The 24733-nt window shown below is 38.7% G+C and overlaps 3 protein-coding genes and 1 non-coding gene across 8 annotated transcripts in view; 3 read left to right on the top strand and 1 right to left on the bottom strand.

Annotated features, from left to right (window-relative positions):
* The window catches only part of LOC119908844 (myosin VIIA and Rab interacting protein), a 119045-nt gene extending 101412 nt beyond the window's left edge, over positions 1-17633 (top strand). The window contains exons 10-18 of one of the 5 annotated variants that reach the window (XM_038726757.1): positions 250-776; positions 1490-1639; positions 1778-2563; positions 2876-2938; positions 10733-10921; positions 11176-11337; positions 11500-11595; positions 11787-11847; positions 14897-17633. In XM_038726757.1, coding sequence (XP_038582685.1) covers positions 250-776; positions 1490-1639; positions 1778-2563; positions 2876-2938; positions 10733-10921; positions 11176-11337; positions 11500-11595; positions 11787-11847; positions 14897-14940 — 2078 coding nt within the window. In that variant the 3' untranslated portion in view covers positions 14941-17633. Of the gene's footprint in view, positions 1-249; positions 777-1489; positions 1640-1777; positions 2564-2875; positions 2939-6335; positions 6799-10729; positions 10922-11175; positions 11338-11499; positions 11596-11786; positions 11848-14896 lie in introns of those variants that run through there. The other 4 variants (XM_038726749.1, XM_038726773.1, XM_038726766.1 and 1 more) reach the window with 4 other exon arrangements.
* A 67-nt stretch (positions 17634-17700) lies between these two features.
* Positions 17701-19796, bottom strand: prlh2 (prolactin releasing hormone 2). The gene is given in 4 exon segments (XM_038714502.1): positions 17701-17958; positions 17960-18129; positions 19079-19296; positions 19709-19796. Coding segments are annotated over 3 exon segments (369 nt in total). The 5' UTR covers positions 19242-19296; positions 19709-19796; the 3' UTR covers positions 17701-17922.
* Positions 19797-22221: 2425 nt separating this feature from the next.
* Positions 22222-22294, top strand: trnar-ccg. The gene has a single exon. It is a non-coding gene; the product is annotated as a tRNA-Arg (tRNA).
* Positions 22295-23170: 876 nt separating this feature from the next.
* shrprbck1r (sharpin and rbck1 related) overlaps positions 23171-24733 on the top strand; it is a 32142-nt gene continuing 30579 nt past the window's right edge. Inside the window, exon 1 of the mRNA XM_038726738.1 lies at positions 23171-23830. Coding sequence (XP_038582666.1) covers positions 23561-23830 — 270 coding nt within the window. The 5' untranslated portion in view covers positions 23171-23560. The remainder of the gene's footprint in view (positions 23831-24733) is intronic.

Below are 24733 nucleotides of genomic sequence, written 5' to 3'. Positions count from 1 at the left end.
AAAGTTTGTAGTTCTAACTGATGGAGAAAAGTGGCTGTCCAAAGATGACATGTTTTTATGATGCAACAACTATTTAAAAAGTCTTAAATGTTAGTACATGTCTCATTGTTTTGTCAGAATATTACTTGCTACTGTGCACAATGATCATAATTTTAGAATTTTAAATTTATACTGTAATACAAGTATTGTTAAAGAGTAAAATCTTGCATTGCTCTTAAAGATTGAGATTTGAACTTCATGTTCTTCCAGGTGCGTCCTCAGTGCTACAGAGCCCAGACGGTAACTGGATTGCTCTGCACAGCTCGCAGCTGTCCCGGCCCAGCCTGCTTACCAAGAGGAAGAGCCTGGTGTTCAGCGTGTTGGAAAAGGAGTCTGGTGTCATCTCAGCGTACGACGAGATGGGGTCCGACTCTGAGGAGGACGATGAAGGCGGCTGGGGTGCGGCGTTGCGACAGTTCCGGCGCAAACTGTCCGATGAGACTTACTACACAGACTCGCAGCACGACCCAGAGTGGACGTACACCCAGCACCTTCCCATTACCTCACCGTCCTCTGGCCAGTACACCAACACAGAGACTCTCAACTCAGACTCAGAGGCTTCATCGGTGCTGTCCGCGTGTCCTCGCAAACCGCCGCACAACCTGCTGAGGAAGAAAGGACCGCCGGACACACACCTGCACCCTCATCACCAGCCGCTCTACCACCAACACCTTCACCAGAACTTCTCTCCATATTCACTCCACTCTGAGGCACTGGATGTGAACTTTAACCCTAAGGTAATTTGCATTATGACTTTGTTTTATTCTGTATTAGAAAGTCTGATGTGAATATCGTGTTTAAAATTTTTAGATGGGATGAATTTATACTGAAATTGTGACTCATGTGTCTCATTGTCTGGAAAGTTGGACATTATTTTATTGTTAATACTGATGCATGAATGTATAATAATCAGCATTTATAGCTAGGTCCAGTTAAAGCTAGTTTTAGCAACTTTATACACAGTTAGTTTAGTCGTTCTAAACCTAGGGGTCAGGCCCCTCCAAAGGGTCACAAGATAAATCCGCAGGGTCATGAGATGAACAGACTGGCAGAACTTAATTTTTTGGACTTTTCTCTCTTTGCTGTTTTTATGAAATATTGGATAATCTGACCTATTTGAGACACAAACAGTTATTTTAATTAAATCATCTGAAAATTCTCCTTTTACTGTAAACTCAGACGTCTAAAACATGACGAGAGAGAGATTTTTTTTAAAGGGATCACAAGCCAAAAAGGTTGTATTACATGTTTGGTTTTTTTTCTTTGTTTGTTTGTGTAAAATGTTATTCTGAAATGTAGCCAGTAACTGTAACTGTCAGATCAATGTAGTGGCACTGAACAGTACAATATTTCCCTCTGAAATGTTGTGAATTAGAAGTATAAAATAGGATTAAATGGAAGTATGTGTACTTGAGTAAATGTACATTTTTATTTCCACCACTGTTCCTAGGTGATGGGAGACAGCAGCGAAGCTGAAGAGAGGCAGAGTGACCCGGTCAGAAGATCACGACGACGCAGAAAAAGCAAAAGAGAGCCATCAGCAGAGCAGAGCAGGCCTGCAGGCCAGAGCCACACCCAGTCCATCTACCCATTAGTACAGGTAATAAAATACCTGTACTTCTACTCTTACCCAGTGTTTTCTAATTTATCCTTAATAGTGACTTTTTTTCTGGTGGACATGATGGATTTATTTTGCTTTGTTAGTATGCATTTCTGTCCTTTTGTCTCCTCACTCAAGGAGAACAGTGGTTTTCTACTCAGTGCCCTCCTGAAGAGGGGTTTAAGTGAGGAACAGTCAGTACCTGACACTATGCCAATGGCCACAGCTGCACCAGACGCCTTCAAATTAGATGCCATGACACCCGAGCCAGAGGACTTGGACACAGTGGCCCCAAATTCAGCAGCCCCTAGCCCTTCACATCCACACTCTCTGGCTCCAGGGTCCCAGCACTCACCCAGCAGCCCAGGGCCTGGAGACCCTCTGGAAGAGGAGCTGCAATCCAGACTCAGCCAGCTGGTCAGCCATGCCAACAGCAGAGACAGCAGCTCATCCGAAGAGGAGCACACAAAGTGGCCTGCGGACAAACAAATGGATAAAGAAAGTGACAGACTGAGAGAGAAGAGGCCAAAAGACACAGAGAGAGAAAAGCAGAAGGCAAGTGACAGATTAAGAGACAGGAACGGCAGTAGGGGAAGAGAGAGAGCAACTGAAACAGTGGAACAAGTGAATGGACAAGAGATGAAAAAAAGTGAGAGGTTTAAAAAGAGTCTTTCAGTGAGAGAAGAAGGAAGAGTTAGGGAGAGGAGATTAGAGAGGGGGGGGGCAAGTTTCAAAGAGAAAGTAGACGACCAGGAGCAAAAGAGAGGAGATAAAAGAGAGCTGAACAGACAAAGCAAGAGACAACATACAAGAGATGTAGAGAAGGAAGCAGAACAGAAAGGAGGGGCAAGGCGGAGTGGATCCAGCGCAACTTCACCTGCTATTACACCTTCTTCCCACGAGGGGGTGCAGTCAGACAACCAGGTAAGGAGATTAGAGAAAGTACAGTAGATTTGATTCCACCGCTGACCTTCAGCTTTTGTCACTTCCCTACTTGGGAAGTACTGTCTGTCTGCCTGTCTTTTGATACGTTTATTTTTCTTTCTTTTTTATTTTACCCACAATAGCTCTTCATCCTCTTACCTTGGTCTTTTATCCTTGTATTTATGTGACAATCACTGCTGTCCTTTGTCCCTCATCCTGTGTTTTCACTCTTTTTCTGTGCTGTCCTTCCTCTTCTTTTTTTGGTTGGTCTGTGTGTCTCTTTGTGTGTGTGTGTGTGTGTGTGTGTGTCAGGAGGGACAGAATGACTTGGAACAACAGCAGAGGCTTCAGTTGCTCTCTTCTCTCTTACAGCAGGTGAGATATTAGCTAGAAAGCAAAGGAATTGTGTGATGTCTTGTGCAGGATGGCACACCTGAGGAAATACATACTATGACACCTACAGCACACACACACAAACACATATCCACACTTGCATGCATGCATGCACACATTTCTTAAATACTCTGACTAAACGTACCGTCACACATTTACTATCATGTCAATGATAGCTGGTGGTGTATTTTTTCTTTTTTCTGCAGCTAAAGTAGCATGTAGTAGCAGACAAAATTGCAGCTGTCTAAACATAAGTAGTAACATTTCTGCTGTTCCTCAAAATTGAGGTGTTTTTTCTAAACCTTCTACTTTGTGTTGTAATTTTCATTCATACTGGAAGACATCCATTACAGAAGAACCGCAGATTATTATTTTTTTCATTAATAAGTCTCAAAAGGTCAGAATGCAACACAGCCACAGGCCCAGTTGTGTTTATCACTGGTAAAACTGCATCTGTGCAATTGCTATAACTTTCACTTTCTTTAGCCATAGCTGAGTACAGAAAGTCCGTGTTTGTTTTCTGAAGTTGCAGTCAGACAAAACTATTCAAATTAAGTACACAGTGAGAGAAGACATCCATATATCAAAATGACATATTTTGAAATATAGGAAAAGTCCCTTAAAGGTTCAGTGTGTAAGTTCTAGTGACATCTAATGGTGAGGGTTGCAAATTGCACCCCCCTCCCCTACCCAAGCGAGGAGTATAGCTTCGGTGCCTGAGACAGGACAAAGATGTAATCGATGAAATAAAAGAGATTGCCAGTCAAGAAATGAGGTTTGTTTAAGTTATATTAAGAAATTATATAAATTAAGAAGAAATGAAGTGCTACATGATGTCTCATACTCCTGTAATACATTATTTTACATCTTGGGAGGGTTGGCACACATGGACTAACATAGAAGAAAATGAAAATGAAGAAATTCTCAAAAACTACCACATTTAGTGCATCCAGTATGACCACTGACAGATAACAGGACAACGGTAAGCCTCACTGTTTCCACACCACAGCCTATTATAAACTACATAATACATCACGTTTACAAAGGCATTGGCTGGGGAGGATCAAGGCTCCTCTGGCTTTGCTTAATTAGATAAGCATGCAAATATTACCAAAATGTCTTGGAATAAAATACTGGAATACATCAGAAACACAAAGTCAATGACGTCAGATTTCATTCACTATATTCAAACTTTCATTCACTATATTCAAGGTTCATTTCATATATTCAGATGGACAAACTTCATATATATATATATATATATATATATATATATATATATATATATACTAGTACTGACAGCCATAACGTTTTTAATGGGCATTTATCACGTGAAAGTACAAATTACACATTTGTATGCACAGTGGGAAGCAATATAACATTTTTTTAATGCAAATTCGCAAGTATTCATTATTGGTCACTTGATAGGCACACGGTCTTATTATATATCACCATTAGCAGTAAAAAGAAATAAATGTTTTCCACCAGGGCAGTAAGATGTGAAGTTTAGCTGCTGATCTGAGCTTCCCTGCTGTTACCTTTTCATTACCAATAATATTCATCAGCTGTTTGTCTCAGGAAGGTAACGGCGCATTTCTGTCCATGTAACAAAGCCATAATAGAGCGCTGGAGAATAACTACATGATATTAAAATCCAACTACATATATTTTCTACCAGCGCAGTTAAAGTTTAGCTTGCTGATCTGAGCTTCGATGCTGGAAGCTGCCGTTTTATTGCCAATTAGTGACCAGCTTCTCAAGAACATAACCGACAAAGACGAAACAGAGCGCTGGAGAGAGAGAGAGAGAGTAACTACATGAAATTAATCCAACTAACAATAAAAAATGTATTTTTAAATAAATTAATTAAAAAATTTACCAGTCAGTAAAAGTTCAGCTGGCTGATGCTTCCATGGTCTAAGCTAACGTTACGGTTTTATTGCCAATTAACGTTACTGATCAGCTGATTGTCTCCCTAACATAACCAGCAAAGCCAAACCACAGGCATGAGAATAAGTAGGCGCCATGAAATTAATCCATATTTCACACCACTGACAGGGGAAACATGGCTCTGTGATTATGGCCAGCTAATAGCTAAAGTCTGACAAACAAAGTTAATCACCTGTCCAGCAGAAAACGGACAACTTCAGCTCCGCTTTGAAAAACACATTAACCTTATAGCCTTCCATCTGGGAAAATCCACAAAATCCGTGATTTCTACCGTCAGATGTTTGTCCCGACTCAGTCTGGCTGTTGGCTCTCATGCTAAATAACACCTTTGTGCTTCTTGTCCAAATTTCACTTCTCTTCTTACTTCTAATAAACCAGAAGACTACTGGGAGCTGTATATTACTATTATTATTATTATTATTCCCTCTTCTTCGTCTTTGTAGTATTCAGTGTGAGGGGCTTATACACTACAGGAATTACACATGCAGAAGAAGAACACCGTGATGACGAAACGCACTCTGTAGGGCTTTTTGTTCGTTGAGGGCTACAGTAGAAACATGACGACAAAATACAGCTACCTCCATAGAAGGGGGTGCCCGCGGTTATGTAGATATAAATGTCTCATTCTAAGGTAATAAAAACGTAATGGTTCATTATGGTCTTTACACACCACTGAAAAGGTAGTTATGGATCTTATATTGCATTTCTGTAAATAGAGCATCAGAATTATTACACACTTTTTAAAAAGGAAAAATGTAGCAACTCCCAAAATCAACTTCAACAACTGGTGCAGCGTCGCCATCATTATGTTAATAGACAAATTGCACCTTCAGTCTAACACATGAGCTGTGCCCCGATTTCATAGTGCATATTAATTCTAAGCAGGTCCTGGGAATGTAGTAAGTGACTAAATGAACTATCCACAAATATGTCAGTATGCAAATTAAATATTCTTGCATGTTGATGTGCACTATTGTCCAGCAATCCACTGCACAAAGGGAATAAAGGATTTTTTTTTATTTATTTTTTTTTGTGGATTGGAATTGCGTGTGCACATTGCATTACTTCCTAAAATGGTAAAGTACATTGATTCCTTGTATGCTAACTGCAAAAGAGCATTGAAATTGCCGCCCATTTCATAAAGTAAATGTAAAATCTATGATCCCTTATGTTAAAAGCAGTGTTCCAGTATTGATATTTTCACATAGCAAACTCATTCATGAACATATGTACAAGTCAAAACCAATACAGACACACTTAGAATGTGCACTTATGAGCTCACCTCCTGTACTAGTGTTACAGCTAAGGCGTGTGGGTCGATGTTGGTCATTGGCCAGACTCATTATAAAGGCTCCTATGAGTAATGCCCGTCTCTTACATTGTGTATGACTCATATACTGGTGTGGTCTATTTCTGTTTGTTTTTACAGATCCCTTTCAAAGCCACCAGGATGACCCAGTTTGACGTGTATGAGGGACATTGATTGTGATATTTGTGGCTTTTTAGTCTTTATTTTGTATTTACCTAAAAGTCGCACGAAAGTTAAGGAGTACCTGGAATTTAGCCTTTATTTTTTGTTTTTATCTATAAAACATCTTACAAAGGATTGTAAAATTAATAAATAAATAGTTAAAAATTGGAAAATGAGGGCGAAAGTGCAAATGTACATGAACATGGGTGCATGAAGTCGGACAGTGTGCAGGTCATTATTGTTCTGGTTGTCCTTCTCTGTAACACACATGTCATACATTAAGGTGAGGATAAATTTTAAAGTTTTTAATGATTGTACAGGATTGATGATATAGCTGTTAAACGCTTTATATTGTAGAAAGATATACCTTTAGTTAGACATTGCTAATAAGACTAAGTATTCAGCCATGGTAAAAGCTCTAAGAGGTTGTACAGTGCTGTGAGCTAAATGCTAACCTCAGCGATACTAACATGCTCACAATGACGATGCTAAAATCGTGTGTGTGTGTGTGTGTATATATATATATATATATTATTTTTTTTTTTTTTTTTTTTTATGTATATATATATGTATATATATATGTGTGTGTGTGTGTGTATATGAAGTTTGTCCATCTGAATATATGGAATGAACTTTGAATATAGTGAATGAAATCTGACGTCATTGATGTGAAGTGTGACACTGTTAGTGAATCAGCAAGAAAGTGTCCAACGACCGCAATTTTGAGCAATGAAGAGATTATAAAAACACTGGTGAATGCATGTATGAGCCAAAATACTGGAAACCACATCCAGTACCGTTCTCCTGATCTAGAAATGTATTCTCTTTTATCGTGGAAGACCAAATGCAGGAAACCTCCCAGGCAAGGCAGTTCCCATTTATCAGGCAAACTGAAATACGCCTTTAACCTCACAGGTGCCCCCCACAACAGCCCCTATAGAATCTTCGTATGTCCACCCAAAAGGGCTCAGGCAGTAACTTTTTAAAGAGTAAGATCCTGTGTTTAACCAGAAATAGCTTTTATATCACTCTCTTCAAAGCCACCGAACTCCATTGATAAAAAATGGTGGTGCCAGGTTATTTTTTCTGTGATATATTCAGACGGACAAACTTCATATATATTATTTCCTAAACGGCATGCCATAATAAATATATAAATAAATAATATGGCTAACATACTGATGCTAAGCAAGTGCATTCTCTACCATGTTTACCATCTTAGTCTAGTATGTTATCATGTTACTTGAAACTAATATGGTAACTAGTACCAAACACAAAGTGCTCTATCCAATAGTTGTTGACATATTTCAGTCTGGATCAATGTGGTGGACTGACTATCTGGAACAGAGCTACCAACTACAAAGCGACATAAACGGATGCAGACCTACCAGAAAAAGACACACAACGACTATAGAGACACACAGACACAAAGGAACACAAAATGACCAGAAAGAAAAGCAAAACAAGATGCGAAATGACATGTAAAGCAACTCAAAAGAGATGGAAAAACAACCTGAAAGTGACACAATACAACTGCAGGGAGATGCAACATAACTACAAAGAGACATAAAGCGACAAACAAAGAGATGCAAAACATACAAAAAAACTACAAACGATGCAATATTGTCATTTGGTTCCTTTTCTGTCTGTGTGTCTTGCTCCTGAGTAGGAGGGTGGGGTCCGTTTACATGTCTGTGTCTAGGGATCCCTTGTCTCTTGCTTTAGTACTGCAAGGTTCAATTGAATTTTGATTAACACCAGTGTTGTAGAAAACAGTAGACATTCAAAAAACAAATAATTTGGTTATAATAATAGCAAAGAAAATAAATCTCAATACAAACATGCACTTGTTGTGTGTTGTCCATTTTCTCTTAACAGAAAGGTAATGTAGTGTAATGTAAAGGTAATGAGTTTCTTTCACACTCACATTAACGAAATAATGCAAAGATGCACACTCACTCGACATCTTTGCAGATGCAGGCCTCCGTCGTTTTCTATGTGACTTCTAAAGTTTCTTGTTTGGAAGTCAATCAAACACCTGCAAAGAGAGGCAAAATAAGATATAAAACAACTAAAAAGGGATGCAAAACAATTAAAAACACACAAAACAACCAGAAAGAGATACAGAACAACTGCAGATGTAAAACAAGATGTGAAATGAGACACAGAGCAACTACAAAGAGATGCAAAACATCCAGAAAGAGGCATAAAACAACTATAAAAGGATGCAAAACTTTTAGAAAGTTCCCTTTTCCCTTACTCGCATTATATTTCTAGAAATATATTATATCTTAATATGGAACCAAATAAATACACTTTCAGTGTATCTTTCAACATCAATAGCAGTGAGATGTATGTATGTGTGTCACTGTTTGATCTGCATGCTGGTGGCCTGGTTCTTTTGGGCTAGATCAAACAAGCATCCATTTCTACATCGACCAACCCAAGTCAATATCTCAGACTGTACATCTCTGCTTCTCATTCTCAGATGTCGGATCACTGCCCCTCAAACCGCCTAAAACTCTGCCTTTCAGGCTGTCACTCTGGCTGAGAGAGGGATCAATATGCCTCTGGTCCCACTGATCAAAGCTTCAGCTAGTGATTCATTCATTATTGAATTAAATCTGTCTCTCTTCACTGCTCTTTCCTTTACTTTCTCATGTGTTTTCATCTATTCAAGAGAAAAAAAGCAGCAGCTTTCTTTACTTAGCATCTTCACAACTGAATTTTTATTTGTCCCAGACAGCCTGAATTTGGAAACAAGCTTGGATTTGTATGAACAAGCTGCTCCAAAAAACACAATGACTAAGGTGTTTTTTTTCTTTTGTCTGTCTACGGCATCTTGTTGTGAAAGTGAGAGAGCTCCGCCAACTTATTGGTCCATCCATTCCAAAATTAACACTTTTTTTGTAACTTTTTTTGGAAATGTAATGTACCAATTGTACCATTTTTTTAAACTTAAAGGTCAAAACAGATGATTTGTCATGGGTACGTTCATATATACACTGCTCAGAAAAATTAAAGGAGTACTTTGCGGGGACCCCGAATAGTCGGAGATTCGATGCTTCGATAGAAGGAGCCTGATTCTTTGCATAGGCATTAGAAAACAAGGATTATGCAATTCTGGCTTTATGGGTGTGCTCAACGTCTGATTTTACATAGAACTACCAGTTTTCTCCCAATAAGTTAATATACAGCCTATAATGTTATAAATATCAACATTTAAAGCTGTAAATAAAAATGTGAAAAGAAAAAAGCTTTTAATGAATCTTTTTATTGCGTGAATAAATCCAAAATTGTAACCCTAACAGTTAATTCTTGGCATGCATGCACAACTTTGCACAAGACCGGTGAATGGCAGGCAAGCAGAGAGAAAAGGGTCAACAATAAGCCTCAGTTTAGCTGTAAATGTACACTGTAAGTTAAAGTGACTAATGAATAGAAACTGCAACTCTGCAACTCCTCAAGATTAAAGCGGAGGTACCTTGTGTATGTTTTTTTGAGCAGTGTATTTTTAGGGGTTTTGCCCGCAGTGGACATACAGTATTGGATACAAGCCTTAATTTGAATTTGGTCCCTGTTTGAAAATAGCTGATTGAATTCCTGATTCCTTAGCTGCACACCCAAATTACAAAATTGCTATCCCGCAGCCCAGTAATAAAAGACATTCTGTTCACTGTAACATCCTTTATCTTTAGGGTTAGGGTTAGGTCAATCAATCCTCCATCTTTGTCTTGGAACCTTTTCGCTTCCTTTTCTTCCTCCTCCTTCCTACTGCGTTTCTCACCTCTAGTTCTTTGTCCTGCACTTTCTGATTGCAAGCATGTGCGGATGTGCGTGTTCACAGAGCAAATTATTCGGCAACAGAGAGAGTGACAAATATGTGTGACCTGCACTGTGTTCTTATTCAACACCATGGGTTAGAAGTGCTGGTAAAAACACAACTGTTTTAGGTTTAGCAACATGTTATTTGTTCCCTTTGACTTTAAAATGGTGATATTAACATGTTTTTTTCCCACCCTAATAATTACGATTCGCATTTTGTTACATCCATTTGTTCCCTGAATGAAAGATATGTTTTCATTATAATCGCTTTCATTCTTTACGCTACATTAAGCCACACAGAAAACAGCACAATTTTCCTTACTCATACATGCTCCCAAAATCTCTTCAAAGGTTTCTCAGCATTCATTTTTTAATCATGAAAGTTGAATGTTTTTTTCCTCTTTAAGCTGTTCAAATGATGCCTTTCAGGATGTATCATGTAGATTACTGACTGCTGTACTGTGTGTGTGTGTGTGTGTGTGTGTGTGTGTGTGTGTGTGTGCATGCGCGCATGTTTTCAAATGAAGCAGAAGTACTCTGCGGCCTCTCTCTGCTGCATCACTACAGAAGTGCTGAAGGTCTTGAACGCTACAGAGGAGCTGATCGGTGAGGCAGGAGGTGAGAGCTACACCCCATCTGAGTCGATGAGTGCTTCTCCTATCTCCAGCAGCTCCGAGAGCCGCAGGCTAGACCAGAGGCTGACCAAGATGGAGGAGAATGTAAGCTAAAGGGCAACTTAGCTCAGTAGTTTTACCACTCTGTGAATTTCCACCCAATAAGAAATGTTTGTATTATTCAATTTAATTGAAGACTAAATGTCTAACTCTTCTTCCCTGTACAGTGTAATGTACAGGGACTGTGCTGTAATTAGCAACTGCTAAGAACACTATGGTACACACAATGGATTGCTGTTTTCAGTTTATCTATGTCAGATGTATTGGTCCCTAATAAAATAAACCATAAATAAATACAGGTGTACCTGACTGCTGGTGCTGTGTACGGGCTTGAGGGGGCGCTGGGAGAGCTGGAGCAGTGTGCCCGCAGTATTAGCAGTGGCACCACAGACACAGAGCTGGCCTTCCTGGAGGACCAGGTGGCCACCGCAGCTGCTCAGGTTCAACAGTCTGAACTACAGGTACTAGAGAGTTTTGGCCCCTTTCTCTGCAGCTGACTTCTTCTTCAGTTGTGTTTGTGCCAAACAGCCCCCAAATCATTTCTCCCAGCTCATTGATTTTTTTTTTTACTAGGATTGAATGTTGTATTGTGTTTTTTAATGAAGTCTGTTTGTCCTTTTAAGGTATCAAACATTGAGGCCAGGATATCAGCTCTGAAAACAGCTGGGTTGAATGTGACTGTCTGCAATCGCTTCTCCAAGATCAACCCAAAGGCTAAGGTAACTCGCTGCCCTTCAAGTACCTTAACAGCTCTCCCTCACAGCCAGATATGCTGTCTTTGTGGTTACTACTTTTGTAAATAAAGGAGAAAATAAAGTGAGAAAAAGAGAGCATGTAGCAGCTCTGAGACAGGAAGATTTTTTGATTTTGAATGTGTATGATGTGTTTGATACAAATACTCCAATTACAGCCTCAAACCCTGGACTCATCACGCCATCAGAGAAGGAAGCTTCCAGCCCCTCCACTGAAAGGTATCACACAAGTTTATTTTGCTCAAATCAGAGAAAACAAAGAAAACGTTGTGTATGCAGAAGTAAATACAATTTAAACAGCAGGAAGAAATATAATCGAAACTGTGACAAATCTGCTTCCAAATCTCTATTCATCATGTAACTGAAGACTGTGTTGCAAAGAGCAATGAATAATAATAATTACTCATTTAGCTGACTTACAATTGAGATATATATAGATATATATCTCACACATTTGAAAAACAGACTCCTTAAATATCTTCAATGACATGTCAACTACTAACAACTAGTGATTATTTTCAGCCATGACCAAATAACAGAATCATTTCACATGGTATTAATACGTATTGAAACAGGGAGAATGTAACTTCAAATTTCAGTTTGGGAAAGTTGACTAAATGATCCATACTGTTGGATATATTTGCTGCTGTGATGTTTGAATTACTGTACATCTATTAACTTACAAGTCTTCAATAGGTTAAGCAAAATTAAAAAGTGAGTGCTAACCTATTGTGACTTGGACAGTATATGTCAATTCTGTGTGTGTGTGTGTGTGTGTGAAACACAGCTAGAGATGGGGAGTGAGACAGAGGCGAGTGGACACTTTTATTCACCTTTAGTCAGCATCACACATTTTGGGCTTTGTCCTAGGAGAAGAGAGTAGCATCTGAATGGATGTAAAAATGAATACGTCTGCTAGAAAGGGAATAAGTAACTGAAAAGCTCCATTAGATGTAAAGCAGCCAAATGGAAACACGCATAGTACAGGAGGATAAGGCTTGTTTTATCAACCAACAAGAAGTCTGCTCCTTTTCATGTCAGTGAATGGCCTTTTTCTGTGTCTTTATTTTCAATTTTGTCTCTCTTTTTTTTCTTCACCAGCATCCACACAATAGCTCTGATTCAGGGTGGCTCTTTCAGCACAGCTCAGAAAACTGACAGCACTAGGACAATAGGGCACAATCAGTGTCCAAGACTTGTAATCACATCATTGAATCCAGCTTAGAGTGCCTTTTTTTTGTCAGTCCGTCATTAGAGTTGGGTATCATTCACATTTAAACCGATACCGTTACCTGGTATTTTGTACCGCTATCCAACGATATCTTTTTTTCGGTACTTTACTCTCTATAATAACAAAAATGTAATTTCAGTTGTAAAAAATAAGTCTAAACTTCTCAATTTCAACATTGTTATTTATTTAGAATATTTTGTTATTCTTATGCTATTTTACACACATACAGTGTGGAAAAAAGCACAGTTGTCTCCAACAACAACATATTCAACTAACTAATTAAGTACCTGAAGATTTCGATGGAATTGTCGATGCCTCACTTACAGTTTAGTCGTCCATGGAGGGTTTAGATTTTTTGGCGCTGGCTGTGAGCGTGCTAATGTGGCTCTTATCAAACATGGTACATTCTTCAGCTTTTAGATATTTCCCATTACAAAGTGAGTCTGGGAGTGTTGCCTGCCTCCAGTTTTGAAAAGTGTAACCACTCTACTGATACTTTTTTTTAATAATACCGATACATATACTGATCATTTCTTATATGTGTTATAATATGTCATTTTTCAAAACAATAGTCAGTTTTAGAAACAAAAGATTATTACGCCTAAAGGTTTATTGTGTAATCTTTAGGAGGATCTATTGACAGAAATGCAATATAATACACATAACTATGTTTTCAGTGGTGTGTAAAGACCTTACATAATGAACCGTTGTGTTTTTATCACTTAGAATGGGCCATTTCTCTTACATGTCCCCTTACAAGTCTCCTTGTAGCCCAAATGAACAAACTGCTCTACAGAGCGTGTTTCGTCACTACATGGAATACTTACAAAGAAGAAAAAGAAGAACTAGTAACGTTAGCAGTCCTAGTGTGTGTATATATACTAGCACTACTAGTACTAGTACATATTTTGCAATCATGTAATTTGTAATATGGTTATAACAGTTAATTTGCTGTCCATGTAGAGTGAACTAGATGTCTGCGTATTGTTTATATGCTCTGATAATGATAATCCAACACATCTTTGTTGTAAGGACCATGTTGATTCCACATTCAGACTAAGAGCACATGAACACACACTGAAGTCGGAAGAACGACTTCACAACTCTGGAAATGGGACCATCCGAGGAGCACGTGAATGCACCGTGAGCTGTTGATTTCAGTTCACAACCTTCACCACTAGATGCCACTAAAACTTACACACTGAACGTTTAAAGGCAAATCACATGACATGTACATCATTAATAACAAATGTATTAAAAAAGTGAATATGAGTACAGTTAAATAAAAATGTTTGTGCTAATAATTGTAAAAAATCTAGTACATCCAGGAAAAAATCCAAAAAATAAATGATGATAAAATAAATTATTTCAAATATCAATAAAATAAATGAAAAACGAATAACATAAAATGTGCACATTTTTACTTTGTCATCCTCCTAAATAGGCCATGATTTCTCTAGGGCAACTTAATATATGTGGCACTTTCTTGTCACAAATTGTATATCTTGTATTTTTATCTAAAGGTGAACACTACGTTTCATTCTCATAAGTTTGATGCAGAAATGTGCTGTATTTAATTCGGATGTTTTCTTTTGCACTTGTTGACAGGCTGAAATTAAGATTAGACAGAAAAGGGCTGAGCTTGGTTCTCATGTGGCATGGGTTTCCAGTTATGTGAAACGGGCCAGCTGTCAGGGGTGTTTATTGGCACAATCATCATACAAAAGTACTGAAAATGTATCTATATTTTTAAAAAAAATCTAAACCAAATGAGTAGCTTGTGAGTACTGATGTATCAATCCTGAAGTATCAATCCACCCATCCCTACTCTCTATACTGAAATTTGGCACAGATTAATTTAACGTGAATCGGTACTCAGTTGTACCAACATAATTTGGTTGGTATTCTTAAAAGTAAAGAGTTCGCTACCCAACACTATCGATCGGTACAGTATTGTTTTTGACAACCTATGCTTTCTGCAGGAGATTTCTTTTTAAAATGCTACTTTCTTTAATGTTGAGTTTTTTTGCATTACAGAAAAGTTGGAGCCAGAGCAGCAGGTGAAAGTGTTTCGGCCATAGTGACAGTTAGCAGCACAACAAGTCCCTCAGGGCCACTTCAGAGCCCCAGGGACGGGGGGCCCTCTCATCCAGTGCCTTGACCCAGTGTCCGCCTCCAGCTCCAGGCCAAGCATGGTTCAACACCTGCCCCATGTGACCCACCAAGCACTCAGCCCTCAGCCAGGCACCGTACTGCATTAGTCAATTGTCTCACAGAAGACATGACTGGCTCTTTCCTCTTTTCCACTTTATTCTGCATTTTCTCCTCCTCATCAAGCAAGGATGACAGTCAGTGTCTCTGCCTTAAAAATCTGCAAACACTCCTCATGACCCAACTGAAAAAGAATATCTGTATAGACAAAAAGAAGACCTCTCATTTCCTTTTTTTAAATCTGTTTGCAAGAGTGTCGTGAGTTACTGTACAATGACGACGTGGAAAAATCGTGTGAAACTTTCTGTGATTCAGTGTCCCAAAAAGAGGCTGAGCCGTGTTTTATACTTCATATTCTTTCTCACCACGAAATGTCATGAGGAATCCTATCACACTGTAAGCCCCTTCAGAGCTTTTTTGGATGATTGTCCTTTTTCACACACACACAGCTATTAGATGGTAATCCTCATTTGGAGGAATGATTGTAACACCTTTGCCATTTTACCATTTAAAAAAATCCATGCACACCAGAAAACAGTATTCAGATGTGCAACATATCAGGACCAAAATGTTTTTGTCCCTCCTTTCTGCCACTAAAATTGCTAGATGGCAATAACGGTACACAAAGCACACTTGGTAAATCTGTCATTCTTTGTAACGGCCTCAATAGTTAAATTTAAAGTTTGGGAAATATTCACCTTTTAGTTTTGGGAGAAGATCGATACCACTATCATGTCTGCACAATGTACCCTGAAAGCTTAGCATAGCATGAAGAATGGAAACGAAGGGGGACAGCTACCCCGACTCAAAAGGGTGTTTAAACAGTACATGAAGGCATCTTTAAACTAAGCGCAGCTAGCCAGCTGCTGGCAGTAGCTTCATATTTAGCATACAGACACAAAGGTGGTATCAGTTTTTTTTCATCTAACTAATCTAACAACTTTTCTCATCATCTAATTCTAAGCAAGAAAGTGAAAAGGCATATTTCCCAAGATGTCCAACTATTCCTCAAATAAATGCAAACTGCAATGATTTACTGGGGAAATGCGCAATGCAGAAAAAACTTCTTAGTACTCACATACACATACTACAGCCTTAATGTGAAATAGCTATGAGGCTAAATAAGGTTTGATTAATGTCTAAATGTCAGACAAACTCATCTCAACATAACATAGGTTTGATGTTCAGGTTTGGTCTGACAGCCTTCCCCCGTGCAGTATTCTTCAACCCAAAGTCATTTTCTTCGTTTACTTTCAAACATTGTGGCCTTTTATTTGAACAAAAAGGTATTTTCATGTTTTCCCTTCGCTGGGTCATGTCCGAACATTTTGTGTTGCATTCAGAAAGTCTTGTAAAGATTTTTACATAATGAAGTCTGATGGGCAATATAACAAATGCCATGAAACCATGATTTTGTTACAAGCAATTTATTTTTGTACTTACTGAACGTTTTTATGCAATACCACTGAAATAAGTACTATTGCAAATTAAAGGCTTTATTCTCTCCTGAAAGGAGCCCTCCTCAGTCAGTCCTATCAGACTCTCATGTGTGATGTTTCAAAGTGCTTTCAGTGTATGCTTGCATTTACCATTTGATATTCTGCCAGTAATGACGATGGTAAATGTTACAAAAACACAGGTGACAACAGGCATTTTTGGAGCGGCTAGTACGATTCATATTGTATTTGTACTCCTTAAACACTAGATTTGAGAATATAGCCTTTCATTTTTGGGTTATTTTTCTTTACTCTGTGACCACTTACATTAGTCAGAATCTCAGTTAGCCATGCACACAGTTGTCAAAGATTTTGCTGTGGCTACAGCTTAAGAACAGAGTTTGATTCCCTGATGGACTTTTTGAACTAAAAGGTGTGATGATCTTCTGTATGAATGCTCTGTCCCTTCTATTAGTGACCTTTTCATCCAAGCCTTTCACATCTCTGGTTTTGCACATTGATCCTGTACTTTTGTCAATCTTGTTCTCCAGAAGTGTCGGTGTATAAAAGCATGTTTTTGTTACTGTCAAAATTGATGTAAAATTTCCCATGAGAAGCACAGCCACAAGGGTCCAATCATCAGTGTCCTGTATTTTTCTAATATAAAAAAAGTATTATCTCATAAAAGAATTTGTTAATAAATGTATATGTGTGAAAAGATGGATATGATATAGAATAATATGTGTATTACCCAATCATAGCTGACTGATCTTTCAGTGTTGTGTGGAAGACTATGTATAATTGTCATGACTTGTAGGGCTGGATTCACACAGGAAGTTGAATTTACTACTGTAACTGTGTCCCAGATACTCAGAAATGAGACTCACACAGAGCTAAAAACAAATCTTACTTTTGTTCCTGTTTCAATCCAGTGTGAATGACTACAATGAGGTTCACTGTGCACAGCTCCACAGGGGGGCCATTCACATTTATGTGCAATTGTTTGTTGCAGTCCATATGACATGTTGGGGAAAATATTAAGAAGCAAAAAATACAGATTCTCTATGTGCCACAGTACTCTGAGGAAAAAAATGTACTATGAAATTAATAAAATGTGCAAACCTAAAGCTTTCTCTTTTGAGAGTAAATGTTTTACAGGAAGGCTATAAGAAAAGATGAACAGATATACTCACAATATCCTGGTTTATTAATCAATATAGAATGCATTTTTATATACAGATACATTTGGAGAGTGATTTCATCAAGAATCCTATCAATGAAGGCCTCGGAACAGACACCAGAGAGAAACACTGTTAAGAACTAGAGCAAACGAGTATATAACCTCAATCTAGATTTTATTTTATTTTTTTTCAAATTAAGACACACTGAGTTTGTGAATGAAGGGAGGACACGCTGTCACGGTAACCAATCCCTGTCCTCCCCATCTAGCACTTCCCCCGAGGTTCTCCTTGTTTCTGAGGCTGTTGAACAGCAGCGCCAACATCCTGACCACAGGCTGCATCCCCCCGCTGGCCAGAGCCTCCACGTTGCTGTGCCTCTTCCCGAAGCGCCCGATGGGTCTCACCCCACGCCCCACATACCAGAATGGGTCGATCTCTGGACCTGGACACCACACAAGCACATCAGTGGCAGTGATTATGACCAACATTACTGCCAGGAAACAGTATGATTTTATGATGCTTTAACTTCAGTGAGTCCATTGTGCAGTGCCAAAAGATAAAACTTAACACAATTACAATTTTCATGGGAACACTAAAAGTTCTGACTCCGACAGGTCTAAGGTTCTTTTTTAGTATTTATATTGACTTTTGTCTTTATACACTGTAAACATAAAATATTTATCTTTTAAGCTGATTTATTGTTTTCAAAAACTATATGGAGAAATTATTTGTTGGTCTTCCATCTATTTAATCATTAAATGAGAAAAAGAGATGCTGAAGTAACACTGGCGGCTTCTAGAACAATACTGTTATATCTAGTGTAAGTTTTAATGTCATTCATCATGATAAATACCCTGTGAATTAGTCTTTTTAAGTAGCAACCTTCCACCTCTGTGCAACTAAATCAATCAAAATAATAACATACATTTAAATGCAAACACTTACCTATATAAGTTATTTAATAATACAAATTAATACAGTAATAACCATACTTTACTGTTTTGTACAGTAAATTATGAGACTAGGCTGATTTTGTACTAAATAAAAGGGGCTTCTCTCTTTAAAAATAAATAGCTAATGCTTAAATGCAGTAAATGACGCCTTGAGATTCAGAGGTTTTCAAACTGACAACGTACTTTCTAGTTAAATCTTATAAAAGGGTATTCTTTTAAGTAAAGTGCATCCCTGTGGGAATAATAAATAACAGAAAGTAGAGGATGGTCGCTATGAGTTCCCCAATAAGAGCCACAAATAGACTATAAACAAAGTAAAGAGGAATTTGCTAAAACATGTCTTAACCTTTAGCCTCTTAAATCTCCCTAAACTACATCAACAAATTCTGCAGGTTATGAAAATGAAAATAAAAATGGATGGTAGAATAAAACCCTTACTTCTGTTGTCGACATTGTGAACAATGTGGAAGTCGTGCTCCACCGTGGTGCTGTGCGCTCTGCTGAAGCTGGAGGAGAGGAGGAGGAGCAGAGCCAGAGCTGCAGGCAGCCAGCGGCTCGTCAGGACGCAGTGGTGGATGTCAGCCGCTCTCCCAGGCAGCATGCTGTGTAGTCGCTCAAGGCACCAAAGAGGAAGTATCACTCACCGTTTAAGGACACTGAAAATAGAAAGACCAGTTAAAGAAAGCCTGCAAGCTGAAACTAGACATCCATAATATATGTATGTCAGGTAAGATTATTAAGAAAAGTCACTTTTGAATGTCATAGACAAACAATACTTCCCTATTGGAACATGTACATTATTTATAAAAGATAAAATCTCATCATCATGACATAGGATTAAGTCAAATACACATCCTTATTAGGCACCAGAAGCTCATACAGGAATATTACTGAATTTGCTAGGGTTTAAAAACACAAAATGATGACCTTTATAAACAGCAGAGCATCCTATTTTCACCCCATTAGTAATGCAGCAGGGTTAAAACAAATTCATCAGGATCTATCACAAAATAATTGCCTAAACATATAATATATAAAATACGGTATCCTCATACTCATGCTCCTTACCCTGAACTTTGGTAACAGGCTGAGGTCAGCTGGCGGACGTCTGGAGTTGTTATCGTTGAGCAAGTGTGCCCCAGCTTATATATCCATGCTGCTCATGTGGTTGTTGGATGATGAATCAAAAACTTCAGTCACACACAGTGATCCCAGACTCCAGGATGCATCACCCCCACCCCCTCACCCCCTCACCCCCCTCTCCTCCTCCCACTCTTTAAACCCCCTCATCCCTTTGAGAAAGGAGGCGCTGGTGTTGGAGCACTCCTGCTGTCGGTCACGTAGCAGAGCAATCCATCAGGAAGTCAATGACATGCGGACAACTTTAAATTAGTGAACACGGGGAGACCCACCACCTCATCAATCAGCTTTATTATTGGGAGCACAGGCAGGACACAATTACCTATTGCAAACAAGCTTTTGGAACTTTCTATTCAAAGCTCTCAAGATATAAATACAATGTCTGATACTGAAACTGAAGATACTGTTTTAAATCAGTGATTGTAAGACTACAATATCAAAGTACTTCAGGGAGCAGAGAGAGGGCTTTAAATACACTCTAAGTGTATGTCAGTTCATACAATGACAAGCACTTGCCACCAATACATGCGCTGAGAAGTGACAGTGTTGAATCTCAAGTGAGAAGACAAGGTGAGGAGAACTTCGCTCACTCACATATTCAGGTGTAAAGTCACCTTGGGGCCTTAAACGGTGTCTGTAAAGGTCACAATACTACATCGCAGTGCTACTGAAAATGTGCTCATGGAGCTTAACCTTAAGATGTGCATAACATAAATAAATTAATTAATTCCTTTCAACTACAATTTTTGTGTGTGGGGCGTGGGGGTTGTTGTGACTTATTGAAGGAATACAATCCAAGGAGAAAATAAATAATTGCAGCTCTAGCTGTATGTGACATTTTAATACAATAGTAACATTATCGGTATTGGTATAAATGTTAAAATTTGTACTGTGTATGTTGAAGAACTTAAAAGGTAACAATTTCAAATCACAAAACATGAGACTCATTTCTGATGTACTATAAGTTTTGTTAGAATATGTATTTTAAGTGGGTAAACCTTTATGATCAGGTTGAAATAAATGTGTCCCCATGTACCATATCATCATCTAAAACGGTAAAAATAAATAAATAAATAAAATTAAGTTAAGGAATTATCAGGATGATATAATTGTCCTACGTAGCATGTGATGTAAAATGTTCTGTGTGTGTCCATGTGTGCACAGCTCCACCCTAGGGTAGCACTTTGGTTCTCCTCCACACATTAGGGCCATAATTTTGTCATGGACTGAGATCAGATGGTCAGACGCAGACGCAAGCACTGCCTGTGGGAGAGTACATGGCTGCAATAATGAGAAGATAACTACCTGAAGATGTATGATCACCACAACATGGAAGAATCCATGGAGCTAATTAGATTTTTCACTGGGAGCCCTTATTTGAAAACATAGTGTGTGATTTGTTGCTTCTTAGATATCACCAGCAGCTGTGAAACGTAAGGTGCTGTGCAAAAATGCAGAACATGAATTCGGAAACAGTTCCTTATCATCCCTGTTTTGTGGGTAAAACGTGGCCATGTTGCTACTTTTCGTGATTAGATTTATAGACAAATAAATGTGAACAGACTACAGAATTAAATGCTCAGTTACAATTCGATACTATGAATTGATATCTCCTTATTTGATTCAAAGATGTTCCTCATCTTCACATTATGACACCATGGTCTCATCAGCACCTGATTGAACGGCTTAATTTTGCCTAAGTCACCTGCGTTTCTGTGAATGGCGGCACAACGGATCTCTAGACAAGTCACAGCGTGAAGTAACCTGCCAGACTTCCTGCGCCATTAAAATGAAAAACATTTTTGAGTGACAGTACAAGGAAGAATCACACCCAAAGTGCAGATGATTGAAGATATTTCATTAACAAAATAATGGCATGAACTTACTACAAAGATCAAAGAAGATATTCCCTTGTTATTGTGCTTGAGGCCCCTGAGGAATGCAGTATTGATTGAGAAAACCCTGCTTGCAGAATGATTAACAACTTGAACCGGCTAAGCTTTGTGGTCTAAATCATTGCCCTTTACTTGCTACAGTATATTTTGTTAATTGCCTCCTAATTCGTGACCTACAGAGTGCGTGGGCCGGGGCATTTGTTGACCATGTTTGGTTGACCCTCTTAAAAAGGCCTCAATTGGGAAGGCTTTTTGACAGTATTTCCTGTGAAGGATTTCATTCTGAGCAGAAGCCATCCAGTTTTGAATTTTTCTAGTCCCTGTAACAGGAATGTTTTACAAACCAAACACGTCTCGGTGGTTACAAGGATAGAAAAGACTTTGCTTTGGGACAGTTTTAAAATAAACCAAGAAAGACTGCTGTCAAATTGTTTTAAGACAATAGCTGAGAAATATTAAATAAACTTGTTCTCTGTGTCAATAAGGAAATGTGTCACAGATGCAGCCTAGCCTGTCAAAGCTAAAAGAATGGGGAGGCATTGTTGTGGCCCAGTGGCCTAATGGAAAAGGCATCAGCCTCCGGAGCTGGGGATTGTGGGTTCAAGTCCCACCTGGGTCGTGTGTCACCTAATTTATGATATCTATGCAGCCTCAGCATCTACAGAATCAATGTGGCTGGGAACTGCACTGCAATTGAGATTATAATGTAGGCTCTCACAAGTCTGTGAAAAAGGACATATTTGATGTACTAGCAATATCTATAACTGTAAATAGCAAAGAAAGTATTTTGTTTTTTATGATGGCTAAACATTAGACTAGAGTTACAATTTTAATAAATATGTAGGCTACAAGTTACAGCATAGAAATACTGATTGGTCATAAAAAAGACGTTTCCTTTACTTAAACATTAGCAAAACCACAACGTAAAAGTACTTTGTGACTTTTTATTTGAAGAGCAAATTTTATCAGCAAACATACAGTATTTTAACTATTAAAAGTACTAAATATGGAGAGGGTAGGCTACTTTTAATATTCAGGGTGTTGTTTACTATTATAGCTTTTGCTGGATTATAACCATTAGTAAACAGCACTTTAATGTTGTTACAGGTTGAGGTGGGACTAATCTTCTGCTTTATAGTGCTAGGTAGTTTAATCTATTAAAACATCATATTTTACAAGGTGATCAAATATTTTACAGAGTTCAGCAGTTATTATGAGAAGAGGGAGGACATTTAGCTCTTTATATGGGATGCTTTGCTGCCCCTTTGTGGTAAAATATGCGCGCACACATAGGCCCAGGCTTCTGTTTATAATACCAAATTGCTTCTGAAACCACAGGCTTAAACACCTGTCTGAGGAACAGCGCCTAACATTAAAAAATTAACTAACGGTCCACTAACAGAGGAGCTAACAAAGCTCATTTGTCATAAAGCTAATTTTAGCATCAACCCTTATTAATATTACATCAGTACACGTCACCCAAGCGACGCATGCGCAGTAAGACGTGAAATCGAACAACAGTCAGCGTCACGAGAATCAAACTACTGTCAACAACCTTGGCGTTAGAAAGCTAAGGGATATCCCGAGGATAGTTAGGGCTTCACCGCCAAAAACAAACGCTAAATTTGCCTGAAACGACGCTACATCGAAAACGGAAGAAGAGAGAAGTGAAACCTCCATATAGGGCTTCACTTTTTGGAAGTCGCTCCAAACTGTTGTCAGACTCTACGCACTTGCTTCCTGTTGTCAGTTTGGCTGTTAAATATCCAGCGACGCGATATTATGTGAGAAACATCGTGAAAGGATTCTCAAACCAAGGGGCGGGAAACGGCGTGAACAATCCGGGACCCCGTGTGTTTGTTTTCTACATGAGTGTGTTGGCAGGATGTCGCTGAGTTCGGGCGGTTGGTCTAACACTGCTGGACCAGACCAGTCCGCCGCCCTCCCGAGTCACTATGGGGGCTCGCAGTCACAAATTGTCTGCCAAACCGTTCTCATGTCGGTGCGGGTGTCGGTGTGCCATTCTGGTATTCGGCCTCTGTGTCTTCCGGGGACAGGTGATGAGTCACTCCGCCTCCAGCTCAGCATGGACCAGGGGAAATCCGGGGAATTCCGCCTGTCGCTCCAGGACAGCAGCGGGACTGGCCGGAGTGTGGTGAGTTTACAGCAGCGAGACAGCAGTGCTGTTGGGCTTTTTGTGGCGTGTTTTTAGTGGGGAACACATGAAAACATGTCCAAAGTTAGACCTTTTAAACAAGATGTGACCCCACATTACTCAGTGCAAGGATTTGGTGCGTGGAAATATGGCGCAATAAAACTTTAATTTTAAAGAGGGGGGGGGACCTAGAGCAGTGGTTTCCAAATGTAGTGGCTTGTGACCAGGGCCAGATTGACCAACAAGCAGGCCGTGGGGCAAAAATGAACGCACTTGTACCTTGACATTGCTGAAGGTTTGCTGTGTGTCAGTTACTTTGTATATATGTGTGTCAGTTACTTTGTGGTAATTTGTTTCAGCACACGTTTATTTAAGAATGTGAAACATATAAACACAATATCAAGGGAAATAACAAAGCTATTGCATCTCCCTCTACAAGACAGGCCTTCAAGATTGGGTACATACAAGTTGCATTGTCAAATGAAATAACGTCAGATTCACTGCCACACTGCCTTTGATGAACCTGTAGCTTTTGCGCCCCATGAGAGGTGGGGGTTAAGGATGTGTGTGTGTGTGTGTGTGTGTGTGTGTGTGTATACACATATATATACACACACACACATATATATACACACATATATATTATATATACACACACACACATATATATATATATATATATATATATATATATATATATATATATATATATATATATATATATATATATGTATGTATGGATGTATATATAATATATATATAGATATATATATATATATGTATGTATATGTGTGTGTGTGTGTGTGTGTGTGTGTATATATGTATGTATATGTGTGTGTGTGTGTGTGTGTGTGTGTATATATATGTATGTATATATGTGTGTGTGTGTGTGTGTGTGTATAT

Source organism: Micropterus salmoides, unplaced genomic scaffold, assembly GCF_014851395.1.
Source record: "Micropterus salmoides isolate LMB-PRFRI ecotype aquatic unplaced genomic scaffold, ASM1485139v1 Ms_hic_scaffold_1, whole genome shotgun sequence".
In the NCBI taxonomy this organism is placed as follows: Eukaryota; Metazoa; Chordata; class Actinopteri; order Centrarchiformes; family Centrarchidae; genus Micropterus; species Micropterus salmoides.
Note: the sequence above shows the minus strand (reverse complement) of the source record. Positions and strands in the feature narration are given on the sequence as shown.